This window comes from Hemiscyllium ocellatum, chromosome 14 (assembly GCF_020745735.1).
Source record: "Hemiscyllium ocellatum isolate sHemOce1 chromosome 14, sHemOce1.pat.X.cur, whole genome shotgun sequence".
In the NCBI taxonomy this organism is placed as follows: Eukaryota; Metazoa; Chordata; class Chondrichthyes; order Orectolobiformes; family Hemiscylliidae; genus Hemiscyllium; species Hemiscyllium ocellatum.
Genome location: NC_083414.1, coordinates 35,744,223 through 35,758,725, shown reverse-complemented (window position 1 = coordinate 35,758,725; position 14,503 = coordinate 35,744,223). Strand labels below are relative to the sequence as shown.

Genomic DNA, 14,503 nt, shown 5'->3' with positions numbered 1-14,503 from the left:
GGCTACACCTGGTCAGGTCCTGGGGGTTTATCCACATTTATGTTTTTTAAGATATCAAATGCTTTGTTTTGCTGTTTGAGAACTCCTCACAAAATGAGTTTCTCTGTATCCACTACATTTTGAGTCAGTTATACAACATCAGTGATCAACTGCCTAAAGAAGCCTTTTTATAAGAAATCAGTTGAAGATAGTGTCTTAAGAGTTGCACTGATGTACTAACATACACTAATTACAAAAGGAAGATAAGATTTGTCAATTCAAATTTCAACTCTTTAATAGTTTTCACATTTTAATTGTATTTCTAGAAAGTATAATTTAATGCTCATGCTTTAAAATGGTATTTAAAATAGAATAGTGTGGGTTAGATGGGCTTCAGATTGGTTCCATAGGTTGGCTTAACATCAGGTAGTAAAAAGTGAGGTCTGTAGATGCTGGAGATCAGAGCTGAAAATGTGTTGCTGGTTAAAGCACAGCAGGTTAGGCAGCATCCAAGGCCTTAACATCAGGGCCAAAGGGCCTGTACTGCGCTGTAATGTTGTAATTGCCATCCCTTTTGCAAGGATTGAGCAAGCTACAAATGAGTCCCTAATGGTGATCCCTAAAATTAAGAAGGGACTATGATATCCAAAGATACTGAGGGTGGGAGTGGAACTTGGAGCAGCATGTGCCATAATATTTCAGTTTTATTTAAGCATATGTGGTACAAGAGGCTTTGTAAACTGCAAACTTTACATCCTAATTCAAAAAGGATGTGAAGATAAGCCAAGCAATTATAGATTGGTTAGCTGTACTTTCAATGGCAACAGAATGGGTTCATTTTCACCATGGTGGGGGGCAAATTCTCAACCTTGAATCTGACCAGAAGTGTGGGTGACTCTTGGGTTAAATTAACCATCATCCCTCTTTTTTTAAAAAAATGAGACAGCAGTGTGTGGTGTTGTGGGACTAAAGTGACTTTCATTTTGTTGAGGGAGCTTGTAGAAATAATAAATGAGTGAACAGCCATTTGGAGGGGAATGAAATCATGAGCATGGGTAGAGTGAAGAGCCACGGTCTTTTTCCTAAGGTGGGGAAGTCTAAAACTAGAGGACATAGGTTTAAGGTGAGAGGGGAAATACATAAAATGGACCTGAGGGCTAGATTGTTTCATACAGAGGGTGGAATGTACTGCTAGAGTAAGTGGTGGAGATGGGTACAATTACAACATTTCAAAGGCATCTGGATGGGTATATAGATGGAAAGAGTTTAGCAGAATATAGGCCAAATGCTGGCAAATGGGATTAGGTCAGATTGGGATGTCTGGCTGGTGTGGATGAGTTGGACTGAAGAGTCTGGTTCCGTGCTGTATATCTCTGACTCTGTTGTGACTTTACGTGGGAAAATGCAAACTAATTAAATATGTCTAACATGGATTTCTTGTGGGAAAGTCATGGTTAATGAAATTGTTAGACATTTTATAGGGGTAAGAGAGATTTGATGATGGCAAAGCTATTATTACATTCCACATGGACTTTCGATATGGTGCCGCGCAACAAAGTTCTGAAACAAGTTATAGCTCATGGAATAAAATAGAAACTAGTAACATGGATAAGAAATTGGCTGAGTAACAACAAACAAAGAGTAAGATCGTAAGATGTAGAATTGGAAGTAGGCCACGGTCCACAAAGTCTACTCTGCTATTCAACAAGATCATGGCCAATTTGATAATCCTCTACTCTCTTTCCTTATCCTCATAACCCTTGATTCCCTGAAAGATTAGAGATCTGTCTACCTCAGCATTGAATATATTTGATGCCACGGCCTTCACAGCTCTTTATGATAAGGAGTTCTACAGATTCATCACCCTCAGAAGAAATTCCCCCTCATTTCTTAAATGGGTGAGCCCTTATTCTGATTATGCCCTTGGATCCTAGACTGCCCAACAAGGAAATAAAGGCCAAATAGACTTTTAAAACTTCCCCAATCCTGATTTTGCACTAATCTTTGCCACATTTTTTTTCATTAATTTTGATGCAATTCTTAACTGGCTTGGTTAACCACAATTGATTTATACCTTGGCTAAAATTTTTCTTCTTTAGGTTATATCTTTGCTATGAGTCATGTTTTTTTTAATGCTTGCCATTGTTCCTTAACCTTTTCTGTTAACCTCCTTTCCCTGTCACTCCAGCCAACACAGCACGAATTCCAATGTGATAATCATTACTTGTATATAGCACAATTGGTTTCTGGTGCTGGTTTCTAACTCTCATACTTAATATTCAATTTCACAATGTCATGGTCATGTTCCCTAGCAAATTGTGAAGTAGGGGAGTGTTTGTTGGTAGATGTTTTCAGATTGGAAGGTTTGGTGATCTTCAGCAGTCTGTGTTGGATTCTTGAATTTCCTGACATAATGACCTAGATTTTGGTTTACTGTGCACAATTTTAAAGTTTGTAGATGATACAGAAGATGGAAGCAATATGACCTTGTGAGGATTATATCAGATTTAAGAGCAGTCTTATTCGATTTGATCATGGCTGATATTTTTCTGCCTTCTCCCCATACTCCAGAATCCTTTTGCTCATCAAGAAGCTATCAAGCTCTATCTTAAAGATACTTAATGACTTGACCTCCACAGTCAGAAGAGGATAGTACAGAACTTTAGAAGGACAGTCAGTTGATGGAATAGCAAACAGATGATAGATGAAGTTCAATGCAGTGCAATATCAAATGAGGCATTTTGGTAAGAATAATATGGACAGACAGTATAAGCTAAATTATATAATTCTAAAGAAGGTGCAGGAGTAGAGATGCCTGGGTGAATATGTCCATAAAATATTGAAAATGACAGGGTGGATTGAGAGTGTAGCTAATAAAGTATGCAATATCCTGTGCTTTATTGATTGATTGGGGTGCAGAACACAAGAACAAGGAGGTTTTGTGAACTTGGATAAGGCACTAATGTGTTGTCACCTGGAGTATTGTGTTGAGTTCTGAGTGCAGCAATTTGGAAAGGATATGAAGGCATTTATTTGTTTTTAATATGAGGGAACTCATTGCAGACAAGTTAATCATGGAAAGGCGATGGCCTCATGATATTATCAGTAGACTGTTAATCCAGAGATTAGATCGAAGTGGTGCTGGAAAAGCCAAGACCCGTGTATTGTTCTGGGGATCCAGGTTTGATTCTGGTTGGAATTTGAATCGAATAAAACAAAATCTGGATCTAAGAATCTACTGGTGACAGTGAAATAATTGCTAATTGTCGGAAAAGCCCATCTCGTTCACTAACGACCTTCAGGGAAGGAAATCCGCCTTCCTCACCTGGTCTGGCCAATGTGTTACTCCAGACCCACAGAAATGTAATCGACTTTCACTTGCCCTCTGAAATGGTTTAGTAAGCCATTTCATTGTATAATTGCTAATCGGTCTCAAAGAAATGAAAGCCAGATGGATCACCTGACATTAACCCAGACATTGGGGAAAAAAAGACAACTGCAAAGTCAAAACTTGGGAGAGCTGTCTCACAGACCAGTCAAGCAACAGCCTGACATAGTCATGCTCACAGAATAATCATACCTTACAATGTCCCAGACACCACCATCACCATCCCTGGATATGTCCTGCCCCAGCAGCAGGACAGACCTAGCAGAGGTGTTGGCACAGTGGTTTACAGTTGGGAAGGAATTGCCCTGGGAGTCCTCAACATTGACTGCTGACATCATGAAGTCTCATGGCTTCTAGTTAAACATGGGCAAGAAAACCTCCTGATTACCATGTACCATCCTCAGTCAGCTGAGGAATTGGTACTCAGAGTCACAGAGATGTACAGCACAGAAACAGACCCTTCGGTCCAACTCGTCCATGCTGACTAGATATCCTAACCTAATCTAGTCCTATTTTCACATCGCTCTAAACCCTTCCTATTCATATACCACCCAGATGCCTCTTAAATGTCACGATTGTACCAGTCTCCACCACTTTGTCTGGCAGCTCATTCCATGTACGTACCACCCTCTGTGTGAAAAAAATCCCCTTAGGTCCCCTCTAAATCTTCCCCAACACATCTAAATTTTCTCCAATACATTTCACCCTGACCTTAAATTTACCTGGACCATCTCTGACACTTCCCTCCCCTTCCTGGACCTCTCCATCTCCATTCATGATGACCGACTTGACACCGACATTTTTAACAAACACACGGACTCCCACAGCTATCTGGATTACACCTCTTCCCACCCTACCTCCTGCAAAAATGCCATCCCATATTCCCAATTCCTCCGCCTCCGCCATATCTGCTCCCAGGAGGACCAGTTCCACCACAGAACACACCAGATAGCCTCCTTCTTTAGAGATCGCAATTTCCCTTCCCACATGGTTAAAGATGCCCTCTAACACATCTCGTCCACATCCCGCACCTCCGCCCTCAGACCCCACCATTCCAACTGTAACAAGGACAGAACGCCCCTGGTGCTCACCTTCCACCCTACCAACCTTCGCATAAACCAAATCATCCACCGACATTTCCGCCACATCCAAACAGACACCACCACCAGGGATATATTTCTCTCCCCACTCGTTTCTGCCTTCCGCAAAGACCGTTCCCTTCGTGACTATCTGGTCAGGTCCACGCCCCCGACAACCCACCCTCCCATCCTGGCATCTTCCCCTGCCACCCGCAGGAATTACAAAGCCTGCGCCCACACCTCCTCCCTCACCTCCATCCAAGGCCCTAAAGGAGCCTTCCACATCCATCAAGGTTTTACCTGAGCATCCATCAATATCATTTATTGTATCCGTTGCTCCCGATGCAGTCTCCTCTACTTTGGGGAGACTGGACGCATCCTAGCAGAGCGCTTTAGGGAACATCTCTGGGACACCCGCACCAATCAACCACACTGCCCTGTGGCCCAATATTTCAACTCCCTCTCCCACTCAGCCGAGGACATGGAGGTCCTGGGCCTCCTTCACCGCTGCTCCCTCACCACCCGACGCCTGGAGGAAGAATGCCTCATCTTCGGCCTCGGAACACTTCAACCCCAGGGCGTCAATGTGGACTTCAACAGTTTCCTCATTTCCCCCTTCCCCCATCTCACCCCAGTTCCAAACTTCCAGCTCAGCACTGTCCCCATGACTTGTTCTACCTGCCTATCTTCTTTTCCACCTATCCACTCACCCCCCCCGACCTATCACCTTCATCCCCTCCCCGACTCACCTATTATACTCTATGCTATTTTCTCCCCACCCCCACCCTCCTCTCATTTATCTCTCCACCCTTCAGGCTCTCTGCCTGTATTCCTGATGAAGGGCTTTTGCCCGAAATGTCGATTTTACTGCTCCTCGGATGCTGCCTGAACTGCTGTGCTTTTCCAGCACCACTCTAATATAGACTCTAAATCTTTTCCCTCTCACCTTAAACCTGTGCCCTCTAGTTCTGGACTCCCCCCACCTGAGGGAAAAGACCTTGACTATTTACCCTATCCACGTCCCTCTCTAAGGTCGCCCCTTAGCCTCTGATGTTTCAGGGAAAATAGTCCTAATCTATTCAGTCTCTCCCAATTGCTTAAGCCCTCCAACCCTGTCAACATCCTTGTAAATCTTTACTGAGTCCTTTCAAGTTTTGCAACATCCTTCTTGTAGGAGGGAGACCAGAATTGCACACAATATTCCAAAAGTGTCCTAACCAGTGTCCTGTACAGCCGGAACATGACCTCCCAACTCTTATAATCAATCCTCTGACCAATAAAGGAAATCCTCTGACCAATAAAGGAAAACATCAAATGCCCCCTTCACTATCCTATCTACCTGTGACTCCACTTTCAAGGAACTATGAACCTGCACTCCAAGATCTCTTTGTTCAGCAACACTTCCCGGGACCTTACCATTAAGTGTATAAGTTCTGCTAAGATTTGCCTTTCCAAAATGCAGCACCTCACATTTCGCAAAATTAAACTCCATTTGCAACTCCTCAGTACATTGGCCCATCTGATCAAGATCTCATTGTACTCTGAGGTAACCTTCTTTGCTGTCCATTTTTGGTTTCATCTGCAACTTGTTAACCACAAACATCCTCCATATAGAACAACACTTAGGGGAAACAGTGAGAATGACCAGGGCACAGAATGTTCTTTGTGTGGGGGGCATTGTTGTCCACCACCAAGAATGGCTTAACAACAGTATTACTGATTGAGCTGGTAAGATCCTAAAGGAAATACTGGCTAAACTGGGTCTGCGGCAGTTGGCGAGGGCACCAACAAGAGCTAAAAATAAACATGACCTCATCGTTATCAAGATACCAGCTGCAGATGCATCTGTCCATGACAGTATCAGTAAGAGTGACCACCGCACAGTCCTTGTAGAGGTGAATTCCCATTTTCACGTTGAGAATAACCCCCATTGTGTTGTGTGGCACTATCACCATGCTAAATGAGACAGATTTCAAACAGACCTAGCAACTCAAGACTGGGCATCCATGAGCTGCTGTTGATGGCCCACAGCGACAGAATTGTATTCCAGCACATTTTATAACCCCACGGCCCAGCATGCCCCCCACTGAACCATTACCATCAAGCCAGGGAGTCAACTTTGAATTGTACAGAACAGCATGCGAGGACCAGCACCAGGCATACCTGAAGATGAGGTAAACCTACTGAAGTCACCAAAAAGGATCACTTGCATGCCAAGCAGCATTGAGCAGCAAGTGGTAGAGCTAAGGGATCCCACAGCTGATGGATTAGATCTAAGCTCTGCAGCCTTGCCACATACAGTCATGAATGGTAGTTGACAATTTAAATAACTCCCCTGAAGAAAGGAAGCTCCCCAATGAGCCCAGCAAATCAGTGCAAACGAGTAGGCTTGAGCTTGCACAGCAGTCTTCAGCCAGAAGTGCCAAGTGGATGACCCATCTTGGCTTCCTCCAGTGGTCCCCAGCATACCCGATACTAGTCTTCAGCCAATTTGATTCACTCCAACCGATATCAAGAAACAGTTGGAGGCACTGGATACTGCAAAGGCTACAGGCCCTGACAATATTCCATCAATAGTACTGAAGACTTGTGCTCGCACCTTGCTGCTCCCCTAGCCAAGCTGTTCCCATTGGTAACAACACTGGCATCTACCTGACAATGTGGAAAATTGCTCAAGTATGTTCTGTTCATAAAAAGCAGGACAAATCCAACCCAACCAATTGTCATCCCATGACTACTCTCGATCATTAGTAAACTGATGAAAGCTGTCATCAAAAGTGCTCCCAAGCAGCACCTGCTCAGCAACAACCTGCTTAGTGACACCCAGTTTGGGTTTCACCAAGGCCACTCAGCTCCTGACCTCATTCAAGCCTTGGTTCAAACATGGACAAAGCTGAATTTCAGAGGTGAGGAAGAGTGACAGTCCTTGATGGCAATGCTGCATTCAACGGAGTATGGCATCAAAGAGCCCTGGCAAAGCTGGAATTGATAGGAATCCAAGGGCAAACTTTACGGTGGTCAGAATCATCCCTGAACCGAGGAAGATGGTCATGATTGTTGAGGTCAGTCATCTCAGTTCCAGGGTATCTCTGTAGGAGTTCCTCAGGGGAGTGTCCTTGACCCAAACAACTTCAGCTGCTTTCCTCCATTAGAAGGTCAGAAGCGGGGATGTTCGCTGACGATTGATTGCAAAATATTCAGCATCATTCATGACGACTCAGTCCATGCCCAAATGCAACAAGATGGGGATGATATCCAGGTTTGGGCTGACAAGTGGCTGATAACATTTGTGCCACACAAGTGCCAGGCTATGATCATCACTGATAGGAGACAATCTTAATTCCTCTACCCTTGACGTTCAATGAAGTTACCATCACTGTTCCCCTTACCATTGATCAGAAACTCAACTGGACTCACCAAATAAACACAGTGGCTACAAGAGCAGGTCAGAGGCTATGAATACTCACCACCTGACTCCCCAAAGCATGTCTGCCATCTACAAGGCACAAGTCAGGAATCTGATGGAATACTCCCCACTTGTCTGGATGAGTGCAGCCCCAATAATACGCAACAAGTTTGACACCGTCTAGGACCAAGCAACCTGCTTGATTAGCAATACATCCAGAAGCATCCACTCCCTTCACCACCCACACTTACTAGCAGCAGTGTGTACTATCTATAAGATGCACTGCAGAAATTCACCAAAGATTCTCAGACAACATCTTTCAAACCCGTGATCATTTCCATCTTGCAGCAGGCACATAGTAACACCACCACCTTCACGTTCCCCTCCAAGCCACTCGCCATCGTGACTTGGAAATAAATCACCATTCCTTCACTATCACTGGGTCCAAATCCTAGATTTCTCTCCCTAAGGACATTGTGGGTCAACCCACAGCACATGGAGTGCAGCGGTTCAAGAATGCAGCTCACCACCACCTTCTCAAGGACAACTAGGGATAGGCAATAAATGCTGGCCACCCAGAGACACTCCATCCCACAAAATGCATAAATGAAAAAGATCACTGAATGAAATTCAAGACTAGCATACATGAATTTAAACTGAACACACATTTTCAAGTAATTGTTGATATAATAAAGTATGAATTTTTATTATGAATGTAACTGCTTGATGGCTATTAAACATCCCAGTCACATAGTAAGGTACGATACAGTAATTATTTCTCTTCTACCTTTGACTAGTTGATATAGCTATGTAACAGGCCACCATTGTTGTGTCAGAATAGCATATTTTGACTGAACTGCTGACTTTCCCTCTGTACCTTTTAATGGCTCAGATTTTGATGTAGTACTCACAATCGTTGATAGGTAAATCAGGCAGCAACTGCCGATGCATGCATAGTTAACCACAGAAACCCAAAGTTGCTGTTTGATTTTTATAAGCTCTTGCATCATCTTGAGACTCATTAAGGCACACAAAAGGTGTGTGCCTTATCCAGTAGGCACTCATTAATCTTGCCCATTTTAGCATGTTTACAGTTATTAATGCTATGCAATGGTTTTAATGTCTTAGACAAGTATGAAGTCTTAACCACTTCAATTTTAATTGAAGAATTTTTTTAAAAATCGTTCTCTCTTTCTCTCTGTCTCACTTTTCTCTTAATGATGATTTCCATTTAATTTAATTAGCTTTCAGTTCTGAATGTCTCAGTGAGAATTCTTCAATCTGCTCAAACATTTACGTTTTTAAAAATTAATTAATGGGATGTGAGTGTCATTGCTTGGGCCAACATTTATTATCCATCCCTAGCTGCCCTTGAGAAGCTGCTGGTGAGCTACATTATTGGATTGCTGCAACCAATTTTAGTGTAGGAAGATCTCGAATGCCACTTGGCTTAAATTCCTGGAGTTTGACCCAGCAATACTTGAAGGAACGTCCATATAATTTGAAGAAGGAATGGTGAGTTTGAGATATATCACCATACCACAAATGTCACTGAGATAAAATCCTGGAACACCCTCCCGAATGGCATTGTGCCCAAATACTTGCCCTGCTCACACAGGCTGTAGGTCCCCTGTAGAGGGCTGACTGCTGTTCTGACTATCTAATAAATGCTTAACAAAATGTTATTGCTATCAGAAATGTTCTGGACTGCTGTAAGTATAATGAACATTAAGTGCTGTTAATTCACTGCTAACTACAGAATCCATATCTTTATTTCAACCTAGCGTCCTTCTAATGAGAGAACATCTGGAGCAGATGCCCATATCAGTAATTACTGTATAATGACTGCCATGTAGCCTTCCTTAGAGATACATTATAAGGTAAAGTATTTCATATTGGGGAAGACAACAGCCTAGTGGTATTTTTGCTGGGCTGTTAATCCAGAGACCTGAATATGCTCTGGGGACCTGGGTTTGAATCCTGCCATAGTAGATGGTAGAATTTGAATTCAGTAAAAAAAAATCTGGAATTAAGAGTCTACTGATGACCATGAATCAATTGTCCAATATCAGAAGAACTCATCTAGTTCACTCATTTCCTTTTGGAAATGAAACTGCCATCCTAACCTGGTCTGGCCTACATGTGACTCCAGACCCTCAGCAATGTGGTTCTCTCAACTGCCCTCTGGGCAATTAGGGTTGGGAAATAAATGTTAAGCAAACCTGTGATGCCCTCAACCTGTGAATGATATTTTTAAAAGAAGTCCTTTTGCTTTTGTTTACTATTTCCAGGAGATAAGTATTAGAATTATTAATACTTAGTCTTAATATAAGAAAATTGTTCTTTATTTTCATCTATATTTTCTTTCACATTCTTAATATGGGGTGGCATGGTAGCTCAGTGGTTAGCACTGCTGCCTCACAGCGCCAGGGACCTGGGTTTGATTCCAGCATCAGTTGACTGTCTGTTTGGAGTTTGCACATTCTCTCCTTGTCTGTGTGGGTTTCCTCCGGGTGCTCCGGTTTCCTCCCACAATCCAAAGATGTGCAGGTCAGGTGAATTGGTCATGCAAAATTGCCTATAGTGTTGGGTGCATTAGTCAGGGTAAATATAGGGGAATGGGTATGGTTGGGTTACTCTTTGGAGGATCTGTGTGGACTTGTTGGGCCGAAGGGTCTGTTTATATACTGTAGGGAGTCTAATCTAATGTTTTGATATATGCAATGTATTTTGATCTGTTTTACCATGGCAGTTGTGGCATGTTTTGTGAAAACATTAATATTAATTTGACAATGTGTTACTTTTTCTAGGTAATATATCCTCCTCATGCAAAGCTATCTGACAAAGAGGTTAGTATAAAGAGCACTGTAAACTGCCTTTTTATTTATTTTGAATAGTTGCAGAAATATCATCAAAGTCTATTGCTTTGTTTTTCAGAAAACAAGTATTTGTTATTTATCCTTCCCAGACTCTAATTCAGGTAATTTACCTATTGCTCTATTTATTAAATTAGCTCATGTTTGACTGACAAGTAGAGTTATTAACTGCTACCAATGACCTTATGATTATTGTCACTTGTTTGAAAGGAAATGAGAGAGTCTCCAATGGGAATAGAAAGATGAACATAAAAAATAAGGGTATTTATGAAATAACTTCATGTTGGAAATGAGATGCATCCTGAATTGTTTGAGAGTGAGAGGAATATATATGCCAAGACAAGTTTGAGAGTTAATTAAACTAAAGAAAGATGTTAGCACAGATTTTAGGGTCGTCATTTCAAAGAAACTGCTAGTATTATCTGTAAACAGTAAATGCTGCAAATCTAGATGTTATCTAGACTCAACCTCCGCTGGCTTTCTCTTCATGAATGCTCCCTAACCCGCTGTGATCTCCAGAATTTCTTGTTTTCAATTCAGATTCCAGCATATGCAGTACTTTGCTCGTATACTGTTGGTATTTTCTGCTTATTGCCTGTGAAATTTTGTGAATTCTGGCATCTGCACTGGGACAGTTAAACTTCAGAATCCAGAAGTTTCTGTTTTCTCAATTGCTGTTCCTCTAAAGGATATAACATTCTGATGAGGCTCATTGTGTGCAGTTTTGGTCACCACATTACAGGAAAGATGTAATTGGTCTGAAGAGTGCAGAGAAGATTTACTGAAATATTGCTAGGCTTGGAGAATTGCAGCCATGAGACCAGTTTGGAGAGGTTGGGGTTGCTTTCCTTGGAACAGAACAGGGTGATGCGTGACATGATTGAGGTATATAAAATGCTCAAGAATAGAGGTAGAAGGACAGGAGGAACCTATTTCCCTTGACAGAGAATCCAAAAACCAGAGGTCATATATTCAAGCTAAGTGGCGTTTGGATTAGAAAGGATGTGAGGAAAATCTTTTTTACACACGGGTTGATGTGTATCTGGAATTCATTGACTGAGTTGGTAGTGGAGGCTGAGACCGTAACCTCTTTTAATAAGTACCTAGATCTACTCAAGTGCTATAGCCTGTAGGGCTATGGGCTGTGTACAGGAGGTGGGATTAGAAAGGGCTTCTAGTATTTTTTTGGTCAACATGGGCAAGATGGACTGAATGGCCCCCTTCAGTACTATTTCATTTTTACGCTTCTATGGGCAAATTCTTGCAGGCTGTAGTCTTTATAAATAAGACATCAAGATGTCAGAACAGCAGTAGACATTTCAATGCGATGATGCCTGATGTGATAATGCTCAAATCCACTTTTCTCTCTTTGGTTACCTTACTCATTAGAAATCTGTGTTTCACAAAATTGGGTGTACAGAACAACCCAGCCCCTCAAGCCCATTCTGGTTTCTCTGAGGGAAATAAACCCTCCTTATCTTTGTCCTAACCTACTTAACTTCCTTATAAGGTAATCCCTCCACACCCAGGGTCAACCGAATGAATCCTCTCTACACTGCGTCCAATGCTAGTTCACATTTCCTTAGATAAACTGTTCACCATATCCAGTTGTGATCTAACTCAAGCCTTACCTATTTTGTATTTCATTCTTTTTGAAATAAACATTGACAACTTATTTGACTTCTATATCAATTTCTGAATTTGAATGTTAGCTTTTTATGATTTATGCACAAGGTCTCTCAACTCCCCCAATTATGGAGTTTTCTGCAGTCTCTCTCCACTTGAATATTATTGAACTCTTCTATTATTCCTGACAAATACATGAGCTCACATTTCCCCACATTGCATTCCATTTGCCAAGTATTTCCCTGTCACTTAACCTGTCTGTATCCTAATGAAAACACTTAGTGTTCCACCTATTTGTGTCATCCAAAAATGTGGTGATAGTACATTCACTTAGGCCGTTCATATGTTATAAATAATTATGGCCCCAGCACTGATTTTTGTGTAGATGCCACTACTTTACAAGTTCCTGAAAATGTTTCCTGTACTCCAAGTTTACTTTTCCTTTTGTGTCACCATTCTGACTAATCAATAAGAAATTGGGTGTGAAAGGCTAATCCAACTGTTTATTGTCAGTTAGCTGATCCTCTATCCAAGCTACTCCCTATATCCATACCCACTCCCAACAACATGGGCTCTTATTAAGTGGTCTTATGTGCAGTAATTTATCAAACACCATCAGAATTTTGGTGACAAAACTCTTTGTCATATACATTGTAATTTTATTGTTATAAATCATCAAGAATTGAGATTTTAAAACTATAATAATGTATTACTGCTGAAAGCAGTCTTTGTTATGATGAAGTATTTCCTTTAAGTTCCATTTGTATAAATGTTATTAAAGTACGTTGTTTTGAACTCTATAAAATTTAGAAAACTTGATGTTAAATCAGTGTATTTTATTTTCTGATTGGCTGTCCATACAAATTCTTCAGACCAAATTTATTCTACTTGACTGCATTACTTCCATTCGAGACCTGGCAATTACCTCACCTTGACGCAAGATTCCAGTTTACAGCTCAAAAAGCGAAATTCACTCCAGTGAGATTATTTGTTCTTTGCTGGTAGTGTTTTTTTTTGTAGTCAGTGACAAGGGCCATCTTTTTGCCACTGATTGTAAAAGTCAGGGCACGATGGAATGCATTTTTTTTAGGATTGTGAGAGAAATGTGGAAAGAAATTCCAGAGATTCTTCAAATTATATTGTGGGACTGTTAGGAATATTAATATCTCTGTGACTGGAGAATCGTCAATAAAGTAATTTTTTTTCAAAGAAGGGTGACCACTATTAAATCAAGCAATTACCATCCAGATAGTAGGGAATTGTATGTGATAACAATTTTGTGCTCAAATATGTATCAAAATATATGACAAATAACTTCAAACATTTATCATTTGTTTGGTTATCATAAGCACATGGGATGCAATCATTTTAGAGTTATAAGCTTAATGAATGATCTCATTAAAGTGATTTTGAAAACTATAATAAAAAGAAATTAGTAAGGCATATGATACAGAAATTGATGAAACAGCCTATACTTAGACCTGGAGAAGGAATAAGAAAGGGAATATTAAACCTGAGAACAAACTAAGTATTTTGAAGTAGACAAACATTTATATGAGCTTCATAGACTTGGATAAACCATTCAGTTATGTTTGTCAATGAAAGCTAATGGATGCACTGTGGAAATTTGCCATTGACAGCAACAATGAGCCTTACCTGAGGCTATATTGGGACCAATAATGAACATCAGGATAGATGTTGAACAATCAGGTATTTTAAAGTGGAGGCAAAAATATGAGGAAAAATTATCCAATCTGAACACCAAACAAATATTCAGGAAGTCAGATGTACTTCTAGGGTTAGAAATTGAGGCAAGAATGAATCAGACTTATGGCTTTGTTTTACCACAACATTACTTTCAGATTCAGAAGAGGTTCTACAAAATATTTGGTAAAATCTTCTACCATGGATAATGAATTGAATATGAACTTGAAACAAACTCATTCAAAGAAATGAGTATGAAGTTTGAAGTAGATGATGTTGTAATGGAGAAAGTAGATCATTTGTATACCTAAGACTGATAAGTCAGGAGGAAGGTCGAGATTGCCAGAAGGAATTGCATGAAGAGGAAATGTTTTCACAACAAGAAAACTTGAAACAAGGACGAAAAATCTCAATCAGTCAAGTTTTATAAAAAGAAATCTCACAA

The 14,503-nt window shown here is 40.9% G+C and overlaps 1 protein-coding gene across 1 annotated transcript in view; it reads left to right on the top strand.

Moving 5' to 3' along the window:
* Window positions 1-14,503, top strand: part of dennd6aa (DENN/MADD domain containing 6Aa) — a 118,300-nt gene that overhangs the window by 2,613 nt on the left and 101,184 nt on the right. The window contains exons 2-3 of the mRNA XM_060835631.1: window positions 10,663-10,701; window positions 10,790-10,832. Coding sequence (XP_060691614.1) covers window positions 10,663-10,701; window positions 10,790-10,832 — 82 coding nt within the window. The remainder of the gene's footprint in view (window positions 1-10,662; window positions 10,702-10,789; window positions 10,833-14,503) is intronic.